At 43.5% G+C, this 16784-nt stretch overlaps 1 protein-coding gene across 1 annotated transcript in view; it reads left to right on the top strand.

Moving 5' to 3' along the window:
• LOC115256582 (mucin-5AC-like) overlaps positions 1-16784 on the top strand; it is a 385160-nt gene that overhangs the window by 244364 nt on the left and 124012 nt on the right. Inside the window, exons 5-8 of the mRNA XM_029855360.2 lie at positions 7972-8423; positions 8487-8758; positions 8826-9900; positions 9968-16148. Of these exons, the coding sequence (XP_029711220.2) occupies positions 7972-8423; positions 8487-8758; positions 8826-9900; positions 9968-16148 (7980 nt within the window). The remainder of the gene's footprint in view (positions 1-7971; positions 8424-8486; positions 8759-8825; positions 9901-9967; positions 16149-16784) is intronic.

The following is a 16784-nucleotide window of genomic DNA, read 5'->3' on the forward strand; positions in this document are numbered from 1 at the left end:
TAAAAAGGTGTTCTCACTTCAAGTGCCATAACTTTTTCAATTTTCAACCGAATTTCAATCTTTTTTTATGAATCTCTCGCAAAGAGAGACAACAAAAATATCTACAAAAGCAAGCTAAAAATATTGAAATTGGTCAAACGGTTAAAAAGTTATAGGACTCTAAAATTAAATTTTTTTGTAAAAAGAAGAAAAAAATTAATTAAATTTTTAAAAACTCATATTTTGCGTGACTTTGGAAAAAAATAATGTTCTACACGTTTATTTGAAATTCAATTTGCGAGAGATTCATAAAAAAAAGATTGAAAATCGGTTGAAAATTGAAAAAGTTATGGTACTTTAAGTGAGAACACCTTTTTATTACTCGAAAATTCAACTTTGAGGCGATTGCGCCACCTCTAAATCTCAATATTTTTGGCTTAAATTCAGAGGTTTCTCTTTTGGTGCCATTTGAAGCCAGAATAAAAATAAGCCGCAGCCTACTATGTAGGTGTTTTCTCAGGTACAGGATGTTTTTTTTTTCAGAAATTCATCCACAGATTTCTCCAGCAATACCTTCAAAAACCCTCCAAGAATTTTATTATAGGATTTCTTCATATTTTTTTTATAAATTCCTTAATAATTTTTCTACGGATCACACCAAGGGTTTCTGAGAAGTTTCTCCAGGTATTTCTCCAAAAAGTTTTAAGAAATCCAGCCAGAGAATCCTTGAAGAATTACCCTGGGAATGCTTTAGATATTCATAGAGAGATTCACTCAAAAGTACCTCCTAAGTCTCCTACAGGGATTCTACTGAAGATTTCTTCAGAAATTCCTGCCGTGATTCCTCCAGAAATTCCATTGAGAAGATACTTTTATCTCCAGAGACTTCTTCATAATGATAGTGATTTCTTCAGGAATTTCAACAAAGGATTTCTTTAAAAGTTCTTCCATGGAATTTTTCAGGAATTCTTCTAAATTTTGTTTTACAAATTTTACAGGAATTTCTTCTTAAATTCTCCACAGAGTTTCTCCAAGAATTATTTGGGAAATTCCTTCAGAGATTCCCGCAGAAATTCCTAGAATGAATTCGCTCCTGCCCAGGGGGAATGACACTTCCTTTGCAAACCGGAAAAATCCACATTTATCCTTTGCTAACCGTCGTTAATCGCGTCTATCTACTGCTCAGTTAGCAGCGGTTAGCGACGGTTAGGAACGGATAAATTCGGATTTTCCGGTAAGAAAAGGATGTGTTATTCCCCTTGCTCCTGCCTTTCCTTCAGAAATATCTCCTGGGATGACTTTAGAGAGCCCTGCAAAGTTTGTGCAGATATTCTTCCAGAGATTTTTCATAAGTTTTTCCAGAAATTGCACTAAAATTACTAAAGAATTCTTTAAGGAATCCCTGAAGGAATTTCTTATATACTATTGAAAATTCGTAGAACAAATTTTTGAAAATTTTCGGGTGTAATTCCTGGACAATATATTCCTAAAGCAAATTCTGTAGTTACCTCTGAAGTAATTCCTGGGCGAATGTCTAGGATACAAAATAGGAGAATACCTGAAAAACACCTGAAGACACCCTTTTATTTCTCATCAAAAAATCAAGTGAAAGCATTCGTAAATGACGTAGCATTCAGCACAAATCACAGCCAAAGGTACTGGTGGAATTCTTGAAGAAATCTCTCAATAAATTTCTGAGGGATCCCTGGAGCATTTTTTGAAAGAATCCTAAGAAGAACTCTGAAAAAATTCTCAGAAAAACTTCTCATATAATTTCTGCAGGGATTTATACTCAAAAATCCCAGAACTACTTCCTGGAGAAATTTCGGAAGGAGTTCCTGCAGAAATAAAAATAACGGAAAAAATCTGTTCGCACCCGTGAGCACCCTGATGAAACCACTGAAGAAAAAGTAAAATGATTTTTTTAAAGAAATCTTTGCAATAACACCTGGAAGAACTTAAGAACCATTTTCGGGTAATAATAGAAAAATTTCATTAAAAATTCCTTGAAAATGCTGAGGAATAGACACTGGAATATTTTCTTCCGTAATTGTTGAGAGATTCTTTGGAAAAAAAAATGTGAAAGAATCCCTGAAGGAAGGTCTGAATAAATCCAAAACCAACGTCTGGAGGAATACTTGAAGGAACTTTTGGAGAAAACCCCGGATGAACTTCCAAAAGAAGCTCTTGAGATTTTTTATAGGAATTTCCAAATAAATGTTCGAGAAAACCTCAAAATAAGTGAAGTAAAACCTAAAGGAACCTCTGGAGGAATTCAAGAAATAATTTCTGAAAAAGTGTGTGGAAAAAACTCTTAATTTCTTAGTGAAACCCCTAAGAGAACTACTGAAAAAATCTTTGTAAAAAGATTTCTCCTGGAATTACACCTATTGAATGGAAACGTTTGGAAGAATTCTTGGAGAAACCTGGAGAAATTCCTTGGAGAAGCTCTTAAATATTTGTAGAAGAACTTCTAGAGAAATCCCAGAGAAAAATTCATAGGATAAATTCCTACAGAAATGTTTGAAAAAAAATCATGAAGGAATACAAGCTTGAACTTAAGTATCAATACTTGAAAGACTTTCCTATAGATTTTTTAAGAAACCCTAGAAGGAATTTCTGAGGAAACTCATGGACCAGTTTCAATATGAATCTATTGATAAATTTCTTGCGAAACTTCTGAAGAAGTCCCAAGGAAAATTCCAGGGAAAGTTCCTGAAAGATGCTCCGGAGGAATCCCTGGAGAAATTTTTCAATAAATGTTTGGACAGGGATGCATTCTAATGCGATACTAAGAGAAATCTTCATCTTCTTTCCGTTAACATTCCACATAGTGTTTGACAATTCCTGATAGAATGCCCAAAGAAATTTCCGACGATGTCCCTGAAGGTAATCTTGGGAAATTTTCTAGAAATTTTAAGAAAAAAACATGCTAAGCTTATAAAAGGAATTCCAGCAAGTCCCTTCTGCAATAATTACAGACATTTTTTTTTGTGTCACAATGATGCATGAAGGGGTTCTATGGAATAATTCGTTATTAGGCGCAATTGTGAAATAATTTCGACGTACGAGTATAAAAAGCGCTGAATTTTGGCTACCTCTGATTTTACCATAACAGCACAGAACTTAAGTGAAAGCTCACCTGTGGAATTTCCAGTGCAACTTCTTATAGGAAAACTCACTGAAAATTGATTGTCACAATATTCAAATTTTAAAATTAGGAATTCTGTTAATTATTCTGAAGCATCCACACAACTCAATTGAGATTTTTTTAATGTTTTCCTGAAAAAAACATGTCAAGCTTCTGGTACAATGGAATACTCCAAGAAACCATTATTTGTTTAAATTTCAGAGAAACCTCTTGGTAAATTTGTGAAAAACCTGTATATTTGAGAAATAGGAGATATTATCTAAATATTATTTAGAATTCTTCAAAAAAATATAGAAACGATGGTTAAGCCAATCTTTCTTGATAAATATGACGTTTATTTATGATGAAACTACTTCTTGTCACAATTGTTGAAAAAAAAAACAGAGATTGATAAAATATAATAAATTAATTTCTTCAAAAATTACCTTATTCCTGACAAAATTGCTACAGCTACAGACATTGTCCCTCGCCAAGAAGAGATGGAGAAAGTTCTTTGAAATCCCACAAAAACACCAACCTAATATTTTTCCCTTAATGTGAACGTTTTAATTGTTTTTTAAAGGCTTCTGATATTTCGCCTAAGAGTTTTTTTTTTACTCGAAATTGTGGTAACACAGGTTAAATTATTGAAATATTTTCGTACATTATTTTCTAAAAAAACAAAAAAGTACTTATTCAGGAAGAACTTTAGTATTGCCTTTGTCAGAAATATGAAGAATGTTCTCTAAAGAATCGTAAAGGATTTCACAGAGGTTTCTTTGGTAAAATATGTATTTTTTTGTAATTCGCAGCGTAACAAAAATTAACTTTTTGTCTGTCTCAAGAGCAAACTTATGTGTCTCCGAAGGATTCTGGGCCGCTGAATCCGAATCCGGGCTCAGATTTTCTCTAACACTGATTAGGTAAAACGAAATATTTAGAGTCGTTAATTTAGATGTGAATTGACCAATTAACCTTTTGATTGCTTAAAACATATATTACCAAGCATAATGGCTTGCAGTCAAAAAAGCCCAAAATCGCATATTTCGCCCTATAAATTGAGGTATAGCTCAAAATTGTGACGTGTTAGAGCAAATCTGAGCCCAGATTCGGATTCAGCGGCCCAAAATCCTTCGGAGACACATAAGTTTGCTCTTGAGACAAAAAAATGTTGCGCTGTGTTATTTGCTCATACATTTGCGAGGGCATTTATTGCAAAGTTTTTGAACTGATTAATGACGTAATTATTTAAGGAATCCTTATTGAGATTCCTTATGACCTTGGCCTAAATTGATGGAGAAACAAAGACAAAAAATCGCTGAGTAGTTAGACATATTCTAAATGACTCTCCAGACAAAACAGCAACAAATTAACTAAGAAGAATAATTAAAAACTTCAAATTTTCTGGAATTTCTAGAATTTTCCGGAATATTTTTCAAGAAATTTTATCTTAAATGCCTAAATGGTTACTGGTTGTGTTCCTGGAGCAGTTTCTGGTTATAGTCTCTCTCAAAAATTATGATTGTTTTTTTTTTTGTTAATGAGAATAACAGTAAAACTATCTGATAATAATAATGTCGAGAAAAGCAAATCATAACTAAATAAGTAAAAAATGCACCGGTGGTGTTTTGAACCCCAACTTTTTTATCTTGAATCGGCCATATTTTATTTTGTTGGATAATCTTTTAGAGATCTACCCCAAAAACCTGGGAATTGCTTGACATTTTCTTTTCTGATTTTAGTTTCTCAGGATTTCTTGGATCCATAAATATTTACAGGAAAATGAGTAAAATAACTCTGGGAAACCTTCGATGAAATTTTGCAATATTCGGTAGAATCTTGAGTTAGGCTCAATGAAAACAAAATGAATATCTGGTAGATAAAATAATAACAAATAAGGACGTTGTTCAGGACAAGCAACAATCATACCGAATAATTCTTAAAAATCCAAAATATCGAATGTTTTCTCAATGTGGATGCGAATTTTTTCTTAATGCCGCCGATGTTTTGTACAAGAGAATCTTGAGCCTGAAATATCAAGTATTCTTGACTCCATTAGAGGCTTTATTTAGGAACAAGCAGTTTGAATCATTTGTTATATTTTAAAAAAATTTCCAGAGGATTTTGAAAAACATGTCAAAAAATTAATCCATGAAGAATTTTATGATAGATTCTGGCAGAAATTTGAAAATAGCTCCCAGATAAGTCGTGTAGTATTCCTTTGAAGCTTCTTCTTCTTCTTCTTCTTCTTCTTCTTCTTCTTCTTCTTCTTCTTCTTCTTCTTCTTCTTCTTCTTCTTCTTCTTCTTCTTCTTCTTCTGTATGGCTCGACGTCCCCACTGGGGCTTGGCCTGCCTCGCTTCAACTTAGTGTTCTTCGAATACTTCCACAGTTATTAATTGAAGGGCTTTCTTTGCCTGCCATTGCATGAATTTGTATATTGTGGGGCAAGTACAATGAAACACTATGCCCAGGGAGTCCTGACCGGAACGGGAATCGAACCCGCCGTCTCCGGATTGGCGATCCATAGCCTTAGGCTAACTGGAGACCCAACTTTGAGGTTTATTTGCAAAAAAAAATATTTGCGGAGCTTTTGCAGAATCAGTGACGTAATTACTTAAGGAACCTTTATTGAAACTTCGTATAAGTTCTTGCAAATAAGATTAAGAAATTTTAGAGAAAAAAAAACAATTCCGAAACTCTTTTAAAAAACCTACCTAAAATTTCTTCAGAAGTTCTCCTAAAAAATCGGAAATTTGTTCGAGTATTTGGCCAAATATTCCCTCACGGATTAATAAGAAAAAAATCTTCAATGGATTCATTCAAAACTTTTCTTCAGGGATTTATTTAGATATTCCTCCTATTCTACAAATTCCATAAAGAATTCTTTCAAAGCATCTTGCATGATTTACTTCTGAAATTCCTCCATTTTTTTTTTTTTCAAAAAAAAATATCCACGAATTTGAGGAGAAATTCCTCCAGGGATTCTTTCAAAAATTCGTTCAGAAATTCCTTCAGAAGTTTATTCATAATTTTTTCCAGAGATTCCTTCAATAAAAACTTGCAGCGATGCCTTAATAAACTATTCCAGAGTTACAGAAAATGTTTCAAAAGTTTGTTCATTAATTTGTGCTGGAGTTACTTTAGAAAATCTTCCAAGGATTACACAAGAAATTCCCAAACCAACTTACAATTTCTCCAGAAATTCTTCTTGGGATTCCTCCAGAAGTTTCACAAATGGTTGTGTAAGAAAGTTGTGTATGAGTTTCTGCGGAAATTCCTCTAATGATTTCTTTAGAAAGTCTTTCGAAGGTTTGCACTTTTCTGGAGTTTTCTAGATTTCGGAAACTTCTTTAAGCATTCTTCAAACAATCTTCCAAGGATTTATTTCAAAACTTTATATTTTTTTATAATCTAAATTCCTGTCAGAAAACCTTCCTGGGCATTCTTTGGCATTTCCTCCAGGGACTCTTTAAAAAAAAATATGTGAGATCCATTCGGGAATTTTCTGCAGGGATTCTAATAGAAACTCACCTAGGACTTTCTCCAAATATACTCCATGATTTTTTTTAGAAAATGATTCAGAAATTCAGAACTCCTTCAAAATTTCCTCAGAAATTTTCAAAAGAATTTTCTCCAAGGATTGCTTGGGAAATTCTATGAAAGATTATTAAGAGAATTCCCAAGATTTCTTTACATTCCTTTAGATATTCTTTAAATACATTTCTCTTCCAGAAGTTGCTCCAAGGATTAAGAAAGTCTTAGAAAATCCTCCAAGAATTCTTTCAGAATTTTTCTACTGATTCCTACAAGAATTCTTAGACATTCTTGTACAGATTCCTGCAGAAATTTCATCAGAAATTCCACTGGATATTTCTCTATGTATTTGCTCAGAAATTGCTCCAGGATTTCCTCCAAGTGTACCTCTAGAATTTTCTCTGTGTATTCCTCCAGGAAATATTTTTAAAAAATATTCAGGGTTTTTATTAGAGGATTTCTCCACTTTATTTATTTATTTTTCCAAAAATATCTCAAGAGGTTTTGTTAGGTTCTCCTGCAAGGGTTACCACCTTTTTTATTCAGGTATTTCTCCTGGATTTTTTTCAGAAAATCCATCTATGAATTCATAAATATTCCTGTTCTTTTGTTCAAAAAATATTTCAAGAGTTTATTTAGATTTTTTTTTTCTAATTCCTTCTGAAATTTCTTCAGCGATACTTTCGGAAATATCTTTAGAAACTTCTTCAATATTACTTGAATTACTTCTGAAATTTCAGCAGGGATTTCTTGAAAAGTTGTTCCATGGATTCTTTCAGAAGTTGTCCCAGCAGTTCCTTTAGAAATTGCTCAAGCGGTTCCTACAGATATTCCTCTAGGAATCCATCCATGAGAGGGTACCAGTGAAGGGGCGCTGAAATCGGCGAACCTTGACAGAGCTCTGATTTTGTCATGACAGCACTGGAAATAATAAAATAATAAAATAATGTCATAAGGTATGCTTTGGCGCTATTATGGGTGCTCCGCAAAATAATTTATGGATATGAAGTGCTCCGCGTATCAAAAGGCTGAAAACCCCTGCATTATAAGTCATCATAATGCAAACTGCAAGTTTAAAACTTATTGGATATTAAAAATTTTTCCGTTAAAAAAGGTAAGTGTGTCCAGGGTCTGTATAATCGAGGGTCCACTAAATCGAGGTATACCTGTACTTCCTAATGGCCCGTAGTACTCTATGCTATAGGTGTACTTGAAAGGTTTAAGATAAGATAAATAATTAGTTTTCATTCATTCCATACTTTCTTCGTCAAACAATCATTTCAAATCATATTCTTTAATCTTAAATTTCTTCTCTACCGCTAACAGGACTACAGTATCAAGTTCTACCTGAACGCCGGTGCTGATCGGGACAAGCTCGTGCTGGGTATCCCCACCTATGGCCGTTCGTACACGCTCTACAACCCGGATGCCACCGAGATTGGATCGCCTGCCGACGGACCCGGAGAACAGGGTGATGCCACTCGCGAGAAAGGCTACCTGGCGTACTACGAAATCTGTACCGCAGTGAAGGAAGACCCCGAGTGGACCGTTGTGCAGCCGAATCCGAGCGCTATGGGCCCGTACGCTTTCAAGGGTAACCAGTGGGTAGGATATGACGATGAGGCGATTGCCCGGAAGAAGGCCAAATACGTGGCGGAGAACGGACTGGGAGGTATTATGTTCTGGTCGATCGACAACGACGATTTCCGCGGAACGTGCCATGGAAAACCATATCCGATCATCGAAGCCGCCAAGGAGACGCTGCTCGCCAGCACGGAGTGAGTGTATTTGTATGATGTCAAGGGGGACAATCTACTAATGCGATGTCTTTTTCTTTGCAGTATTGGTGCCAACGACATTGCCGCCCCTAGCCGTCCGAGGAAGCCGTCGAGGTCCCGCAGCCGACCAGGAACTACCAGCCGGAACCGCTTGACCACCGATAACAACAACGAGATCAAGTCATCGTTCAAGAACTCCCAGAGCAGGAAGAACAGCCGCCCGGCACCGCGAACAACGACTACAACCACTAGCACCACCACGACCGAGGGTTCACTGTACATCGGAGGACGTACCACAACGCCACAGCCACCGACTACTCCAGATCCAGGCGCAGGTTGGTCACGTCACCACTTTCTGACTTGCTCCAAGTCATTTGATTTCCCTTTCTCTTCCCCTTACAGACTTCAAATGTACCGATGAGGGTTTCTTCCCGCATCCACGCGACTGCAAGAAGTACTTCTGGTGTCTGGACGCGCCCGCTCTTGGTCTGGTAGCTCATCAGTTCACCTGCCCGTCCGGACTGGTGTTCAACAAGCTGGCCGATTCCTGTGACTACGCACGCAACGTAGTATGCTCCAAGACCGCTCCGACGACAACCACCACCTCAACGTCCACCACGACATCCACCACTACCACAACGACGCCAGCCCCAAGGAACCGCGTCACCGTTTCCACCACTCGAAACAACTTCTTCAACCGTGCTCTGACTACAACGACCACCACGGAGCCACCGATCGAGATCGACTACTCCGACGAGGAAGAGGACGAGGTTCAGCCCGAGGAAGACCCGAAGGTGATCAAGGAGCTGATTGCGCTGATCAAGAAGGTCGGAGGCATTGAGGAACTGGAACGCCAGCTGCAAGCCCAAGAAGATGGATCGATTGTGCTGAAGGATGAGAAGACAGATCAAATCTCGACGACGCAGTCCACGATCAGTAAGAGCTTGTACGAACGCGTGTTGAGCCGAGCCGGCAACGGTCTGCAGAAGTTCCGACCGGCGTTGACGTTCACGCAAACGGACAAGAGCGGTTCAACCGAGAACAAGTACTCGTCGGTGGTGAGGAATACGAACAGCCGAGTGGGGCCTCAGAATGAAGGAGTCGAAAAGTTGCCAGAATTTGAAGGAGTGTTCAAGGAACGGCCAAAGTATGTTACGTTGAACCGGGCACGACCGACCAAGGCCAGCGTGGAAGAGGATGCGGACGATAGGTATGGCGAAGAATCGTACGAAGAGGAGGAAAATCAACCGTCGACGTTTGCCACCAAGAGGACAACTGCGAGTCCGAAGTATGTGAGCATTCGACGGCAGAGACCGACTACGGCAGCCGATGTTGAAGTCGAGGAGAACGAAGAAGAGGAGAATGTCGCGGCGCCAGTGCAACAACAACAACAACAGTACAGTAGTGTGAGTCGGAACCGTTTTAGGCAGACAACTACGGAGGAACCCGTGGATGAAGTTGAACGAGTGCCAAGCCGGTGAGTTTTTCGGGGTCGGAAGTGTGGTATCTGGGTGCAGTGGTGTAATCTACGTTTTCTGTTTTAGGTACAACACGATCGAACGTCGTCGAGCTACCGCGCAGTACAACCGTCTGCAGGAAGGAGATAAAGATGATGTAGGCACTGATTCGTCTCTATTGGTACCTTCTACCGATTACGAAACAATTTACACTACATCGTCCACTACCGATGCACCAGAACAGTTCATCACGTACAGTACACGACAGTACGCTAGCGTAGAACGTAGCAGTACGACCGAGGCTACGCCACAGACTGGCGGCCCCAGTGCTACGGATCTTACGCAATCCATTCCAACCACCACCACTACAACAGCAAACGAATACAATGTACAGTACTCCAATACAGACTTACAGACGGATCATCCCGAGCGGGACGGTCCGGTAGACACTGTTTCCGATCTAGATTTAAGTAGAACGGCCGACTCGGACAGCCTGACGACGGACGACGCGGTGACCGTAGATTATAGCAAGAACGAACCGACCTACGAGGTAACCACTTTACTAAACCTAGGTGAGAGTGTTACTGGTAGTAGTGTTAGTGAGTTAGAAACGAGTGAGTTTAGTAGTAGTGTTGGTACTAGTGGTGTTAGCGTTAATCCTAGGATTCAGGAAGGCGAGTTGACGACTTCGCAGCCTGCCGTGACGACCAATGGTTATGAGGTTCCAACAACTACCGTTAGCCCCGCAACAACAACAACAACCGTTAGCTCCACTAGCGAAAAACTGATCGGTACTAACGATGAACAGTCTAACTCGATTTATAAATTCCCATCAAGAACTAGGAAAACCACCACCACCGCTAGTCCCCTAGAAGTTGTCACTAATAAGCAAGAGTTCGAATTAACCCAAACGCAGGCTGCCCCGCGTCCATTCGGAGGGGCGGTCCGGCGTACACGTCCAACGCGGCGTCCCACGAGCAGTGCAACTACGACAACTACAGCTCCCGAAGAATTCACTACGCTCCGCTCGGTAAAGGTGAGTTATGCCAATAGCCAGAGATTTGATCTTTCAGCTAGACGTAGAAGCGGCGTTGCCGGATCGACCACTGTCCCAGTGAATGCTGGTAACAACGAGGTAGGTATTGCTAGCGATTCCTTGGACAGTGAACCGACTGCTCGCCCGACCCGTACCCGAGGCTTCCGAGGTCGCGTACGGTTCGGAGCTTCTACCGAATCAAGTTCTGTCCCGACTGAATCGGCGCCTGTTGCTGCCGAACCTACCCGACGCCGGCCACAACAGTCGTCGGATTCTTTCGCTCGCAATCGTTTCTCTTTGAACCGGGCTTCCAGTCGAGCACCGACGGAAGCACCAAGTACCGCAACTGAACGAATCACCGCCACGGAGCAGCCAGTTGAGCAATCAACTGCTAGGGCTTCACTCAGGAGGTTGAACTTTAATCAATACAGCGGTAGATCAAGTACCGAACCGACGACAACCACCACAGTCGAACCGGAAATCGAAACGGATTCGCCGGTCATCAACTTGCAGGTCAAATCGCACACAGGAATCGACGAAGATCTGTTCAAAACTCAGGAACGCATTCTGTTGACGCTGGGAACTGCTTTGCAATACGGATTCAGCAATCGAAACGAGCTCAATGGTCGTCGGATTCAGGAAAGTGAGCCGAAGCTAGTCAAAGGAACGGTCGAGAACTCTCCCATCACGAACGTAGTTCGTGAGAGGCCAACGGTCAAGTCTCGCTCCCAAGATACCATTGATAACCAGCTAGCCGAAGACATCAATGAAATGGCTACGGAACCAGCCTTCGTTTCAACTTCAGAGCGTGCCTCCTCGGCATACGACAGTACTGTGAGCGACCAGGAACGAACCAATGACTACACTACCGTGTACAGTGTAAACACGGCCGAAGTGGAAACGACAACACCTGGCCAGCGTAAGTTCTTCACCACTCTTCGTGGACGCGCTTCATCAGCCACCACTGAGTCCAGCGACACTACGCTGAAGGTTGTTCTCTCAGAGGTAAATACCAACAAGACATTCATCCCAGGAAAAGTACGACCAACACGTCCAGGAAGGTTCCGCACCACAACCGTAGCTGCCTCGTCGGAAACTGTCAACGAAGCTTCCACATTGCGATCCAAATTCCCACCGAGGAAGACATTTGTAACTCCAAGCACGAACGCCATCGCCAACGAAGCAGTCGATAAGCCATCGCGTAGACCATCGCCCTTCATCCGCAGGCAGCGACCAACTCCCGGAGGCACAACGTCAACAGCCGCAGCCACAGCTGAATCTTCTCCAGACAATGCGACAGAAAACAGCGAAACAACCGAGAAACCTCCAGGCATCTCGACAACTGTTAGTAGACGTCGCTTGGGACGCCGAAAGCTCACCACCACTGCCAGTACATCTGAAAAACCGGTCGTAGAACAAGTCCACCGTGAACGTCCAGCTGGATTCACCAGGCGTCAACGTCTGCCATTCGGTCGTTCCACTACGACTACTGCTGAAACGCCCACAGCTGCCCAGCGTACCGGAACAACCACTACCTCCGAGCCCTTCACAGCCGAGCCCACCTATCCCGACAGCGCCGTTGGAAACTCCGACTTCACCACCGTAATCTCGGACGTCTCCAATGAAATCGAATCCACGTTCATCACCAACGAAGTGCTCACCAGTGACAACTTCCTCCGACAGCAACTACCGGAATCGCAAGAGGCCAACAACTCCGAGGAAACCACCGAACTGCTGTCCACCATCGTGACCGCCGAGCCATCAACTGAAACCACCCCAACTCGTCAACAGTCCAAACGCCCCGTCCAACGGTTCAACGACAGCCAGCAAATCGAGTCGGAAGTGGTCCCCAGCCGTAGTCCAAACCGAACCTTCGGCGGACCCCGTAGGAAGTTCGGTGCATCAACCACAACCACTACGGAAGCTCCAGAAGTGTCCACCATCAAGAAGTTCATCCCATCGCGACAGAACCGACCTTCGTTCTCGCTAGCACGTGCACGTGCCTCGTCCACTACAGAAAACCCAACCGAGCAAGACCAACCGGAGCAATCGATCGCCAGTTCAACGGCCCGATCATTCTCGCCGACTCGGCGACGCAATCAGCTGAACTTTGCTGCCCGCACCTCGACAACCGCTGCCAGTGCCGGAGACGATACGGAAGCATCCTCCAGCAGACCACTGACTCCGACGCGTCGACGACCGACATTCAACACGAGCCGAACGCCGCGACCTCAGTCCTTTGAGGACTCCTTCGACAAGGCTACAGCAGCGCCAGCTGCGGCGAAACCAAGCGCAGGTAGAGTGAGCCGTCCGTCCTCGGCACTGCTTCCAAGAAGGCCGAATCTGTTCGCCCGCACTACGACCACCACTACGGAAGCGTACACGGAGTTTGAAACTGACGAGAAAACTACGCTGGAAGAGGAAAGCAGTGGAGAGCGGTATGGACCGAGTACGAGGGGGTACAGTGAGATTAGGAGACCTTCCTCGTCAGAAGAGAGGGATGGCGTTACGGGACGGTACAGTGCCGAAGTGGAGGACAGCGAGAACGAGGTGCAGCGACAGGGTAAGAAGTTGTTCGGGCAGCTGGGAAGCGGGAATAACAATTTAGACGATGAGGGTCGATCGCGGGAACGAGGATCGGCGGAGGTAGGAGGTTTCAGAAGACCCGGACCAAGAATTGTGGGATCAGGAGGACGAGTGCAAGCGGCGAGGAACAATACCAGGTTTATTTTCCACAATAAGGAAGAGGCATCTTCGACGACAGCAAGGACCATTACAACGAGAGCTAGAAGGATATTTGGAAATGTGGCAGGATACAAACCGGGTGGTAATGGAACCAGCGCTAGTGCTAGCGCTTCTCCAAGTGGCTCCGCAACCACGGCTAAACCAAAACTGACTACTCGAGGAAGACCTGTGTTTGGTAGAGCGCGATCAACGACCGCTTCAGGAACGTCCGGAGAAGAGAAGGTTGTATCGCAGCGAGTGAATGACTCACAGCAAGGAGCGACCACTAGACGATACCAGCCGAAGAAACCGACACGGAAACCGACGTTCACGACAGTTTCGTTGCCCGTTGGCGGCAGCAGAACTCGGACGAATTTGTCAAGTTTGTTCAACCGTAACCAGCCAATAGTACTAACAACCACCGAGCAAAGCTCGGATCTAATCCAACCAGAGACGACAATTCCGAGCGTAGAATCACAGACTCCGGCGATACTGTCGGTGCTGCCAATCGAGCAGAGCGCACCGTCACAGCCAACCACTACACCCTCCACACTCGATAGCGAGAACGAAATCGAGAACACCACTTCATACGAAGATACAATCAACACAGTCAGAACTACCACCGAATACTACACAGCATCCGATGAAACTCTCTACACGACACTCAATACGGCCGACACAATTTACACCATTAATGATAATATCGATATTGATGATGTCAATGTATTGCAGGAACGTAGTAGAACGTCCACCACCACGGTTCGACCAACGACGCTCTACCACGTGTTCTCGATCGACAAGGAGAGCGAATCGATGCCGTCGTCGACAGAGATTTACCGCACTGAAGAACAGGAGATCGAACTGCCGTCGACGAACAAGACGGACAAACTGGTCGAGATCCATCGAGTGGTGGAGATCTACACGAAGAATACCAGCAATCCGGACGAGATCCCAGTCATGCAGAAGCTGGGTGAAATCAATCGTAAGATCATTATCCGGCTTGTTGAACCGAAGAACAAGACGGCGGAAACCACCGAGGAGGACAAGGAGAAGAAGAGTCGAACACTGGTGTTCGCCGACAACATATTCAACGTCGAAACCTCCACAATCCCGTTGGAGGGATTGTTCGATGGTGAGAAAGACGGAAGAACCGGTCGCACGGAATTTCAGACGACTGAGTTGAACATGGAGGAGGAAGTGACCACCGTTGCGCCCCAAGTGGAGATCGAACGTATCTCTAGTGTAGACTTTGGATCAACGGAAAAGGAACAGGAGGAACTGGTTACCATTACGCCTCTGATCGCCGAAACGGAACGCTACACTCAGGTAACTACTTCTCCGCTCAAGCCAGATACAGAACGTAGTGTAGATTTTGAAGACACTACCGTGAACGAGGAGGAACAATCTACGGATTATTACGCTGATGAGTTACCAACGACAGTGCCGGTTCAGCCTTCGACGACGACGCCGACAACTACGACATCGACGACGACCACGACAACAGAAGAACCAACGACTGTACCTCCCACAGAGGTTCCAGTCTCATCTTCTACGCAGGTTGTTCACAAGTACACGCTCCCGGCAGAATTCGCTTTCATTGAACCATCCGATGAGCCGACAACGACTACGTTAGCTCCTACAACAATGCCACCAACTACCACGACTTCGACTACAACTACCACCACTACAACAACTACCACTCCAGAGCCTCCAACGGCTTCACCCGAGACGGGTGTACGACCGCTGGTCATTCCCAGCGTAGAGGCCAAGAAGAAATACACGAAACGTCCCAAGACGACCGTGTACCGACCACAACTGGACTTTATCTACACGAACGAAAACTCTAGCGAAGATGAACCGGCTGTCGCAGTCGAACAGGTAACTGAACCTCTTCCCAGCACTTCCACCCAGAGAGTACAAAGCACTAGTAGAAAGTACGTCCCCTCGGTAGCACTGCGATCTGGTGATGGTTTGTCGTCCTTCCGAAAGTCCAAGGATATCCAGGTAGCCCCGTTGCCGAAGGCAGCCGCGTCCAGGGCCACAACTGCCAAGCCAAAGTTCACAACGACAACTGCAACTCCTAGAACAACGACGACCACCACAACAACAACTACCACAACCACAACCGAGGCGCCGGTGACCAAGGTGGACTTCAACATCAAGTACGTTCTGCCGGTCTTCAAGCCGGATCTCGTCAGCGAGCTCAAGATCGAGAGCAAGAACGACAAATACAGCGTACCGCTGTCTTCGCTCTACCATCCGGACTTTATCACGAAATCCGTCTCCGGCGAGCAGCGACAGGAGCGCCAGTACTCGCCCGTCTATCGACCGGAACTAGACAACGACGAGCTAACGCGAGCGCTCACGAGCGATCCCGATCCGGTCGCCCTGGAGGCAGCCAGCCTGGATCGGGAGATTCTCGGCGACCGGAGCACCAACGATAGCGAGAGCGAAGAGCGCCTTGAAGTCCGCAGCATACCGTCGTATTTCTACCGGCGAGCTGGGGAGGTCAGTTAAGCCCCTATAAACATCCCTCCTCACTTGGTCCGACCAACAACGGGAAACAAAATCCAGCAAATCCCTTCTCACATTTTCCATTTGGTCAAGAATGTTGCATGCGCCGGGATACAGGAAGCTGACCCCGTATGATACGTGAATGTATTTCCGTTCTGCTGGCAACCCCGCCGAGGGTTGCCATCGTATTTTATATATCTCTAATCCTCTGAAACAACGAGATGCCATAGATTTTAACTAATTTATTGTTGTTTCTTCTAACTTTTTTTTTATTCGGAAAAAGTGACCCCTATTCTTTGTTGCCCTAATCTGCTTGTTTGTATGTGTCCAATCCCCCTGTTGATGATGATATTACCATGGTAACGAGCGCGTTTATCTGTATATGTTTGTGTGTGTGAACGGTATTTATTCTAACCTTTGAAGGGAGCGCCCATTCCCTTTGTGTAGTTTCCCTGTTGTACGTATAATACTCAACCTTTCTTCACCTTTAGTACGTAAGTTTGTGTGTTCAACAACATGCCCACACATACACACACGAACACCACTACCAGCGTGATTGACTGCTCTGCTTATGTTGTTGTTGTTGCTGTTGTTGATGCACCCTACAAGTCTTCCCTCCATATTCGAGTC

This window comes from Aedes albopictus, chromosome 1 (assembly GCF_035046485.1).
Source record: "Aedes albopictus strain Foshan chromosome 1, AalbF5, whole genome shotgun sequence".
NCBI lineage: Eukaryota > Metazoa > Arthropoda > Insecta > Diptera > Culicidae > Aedes > Aedes albopictus.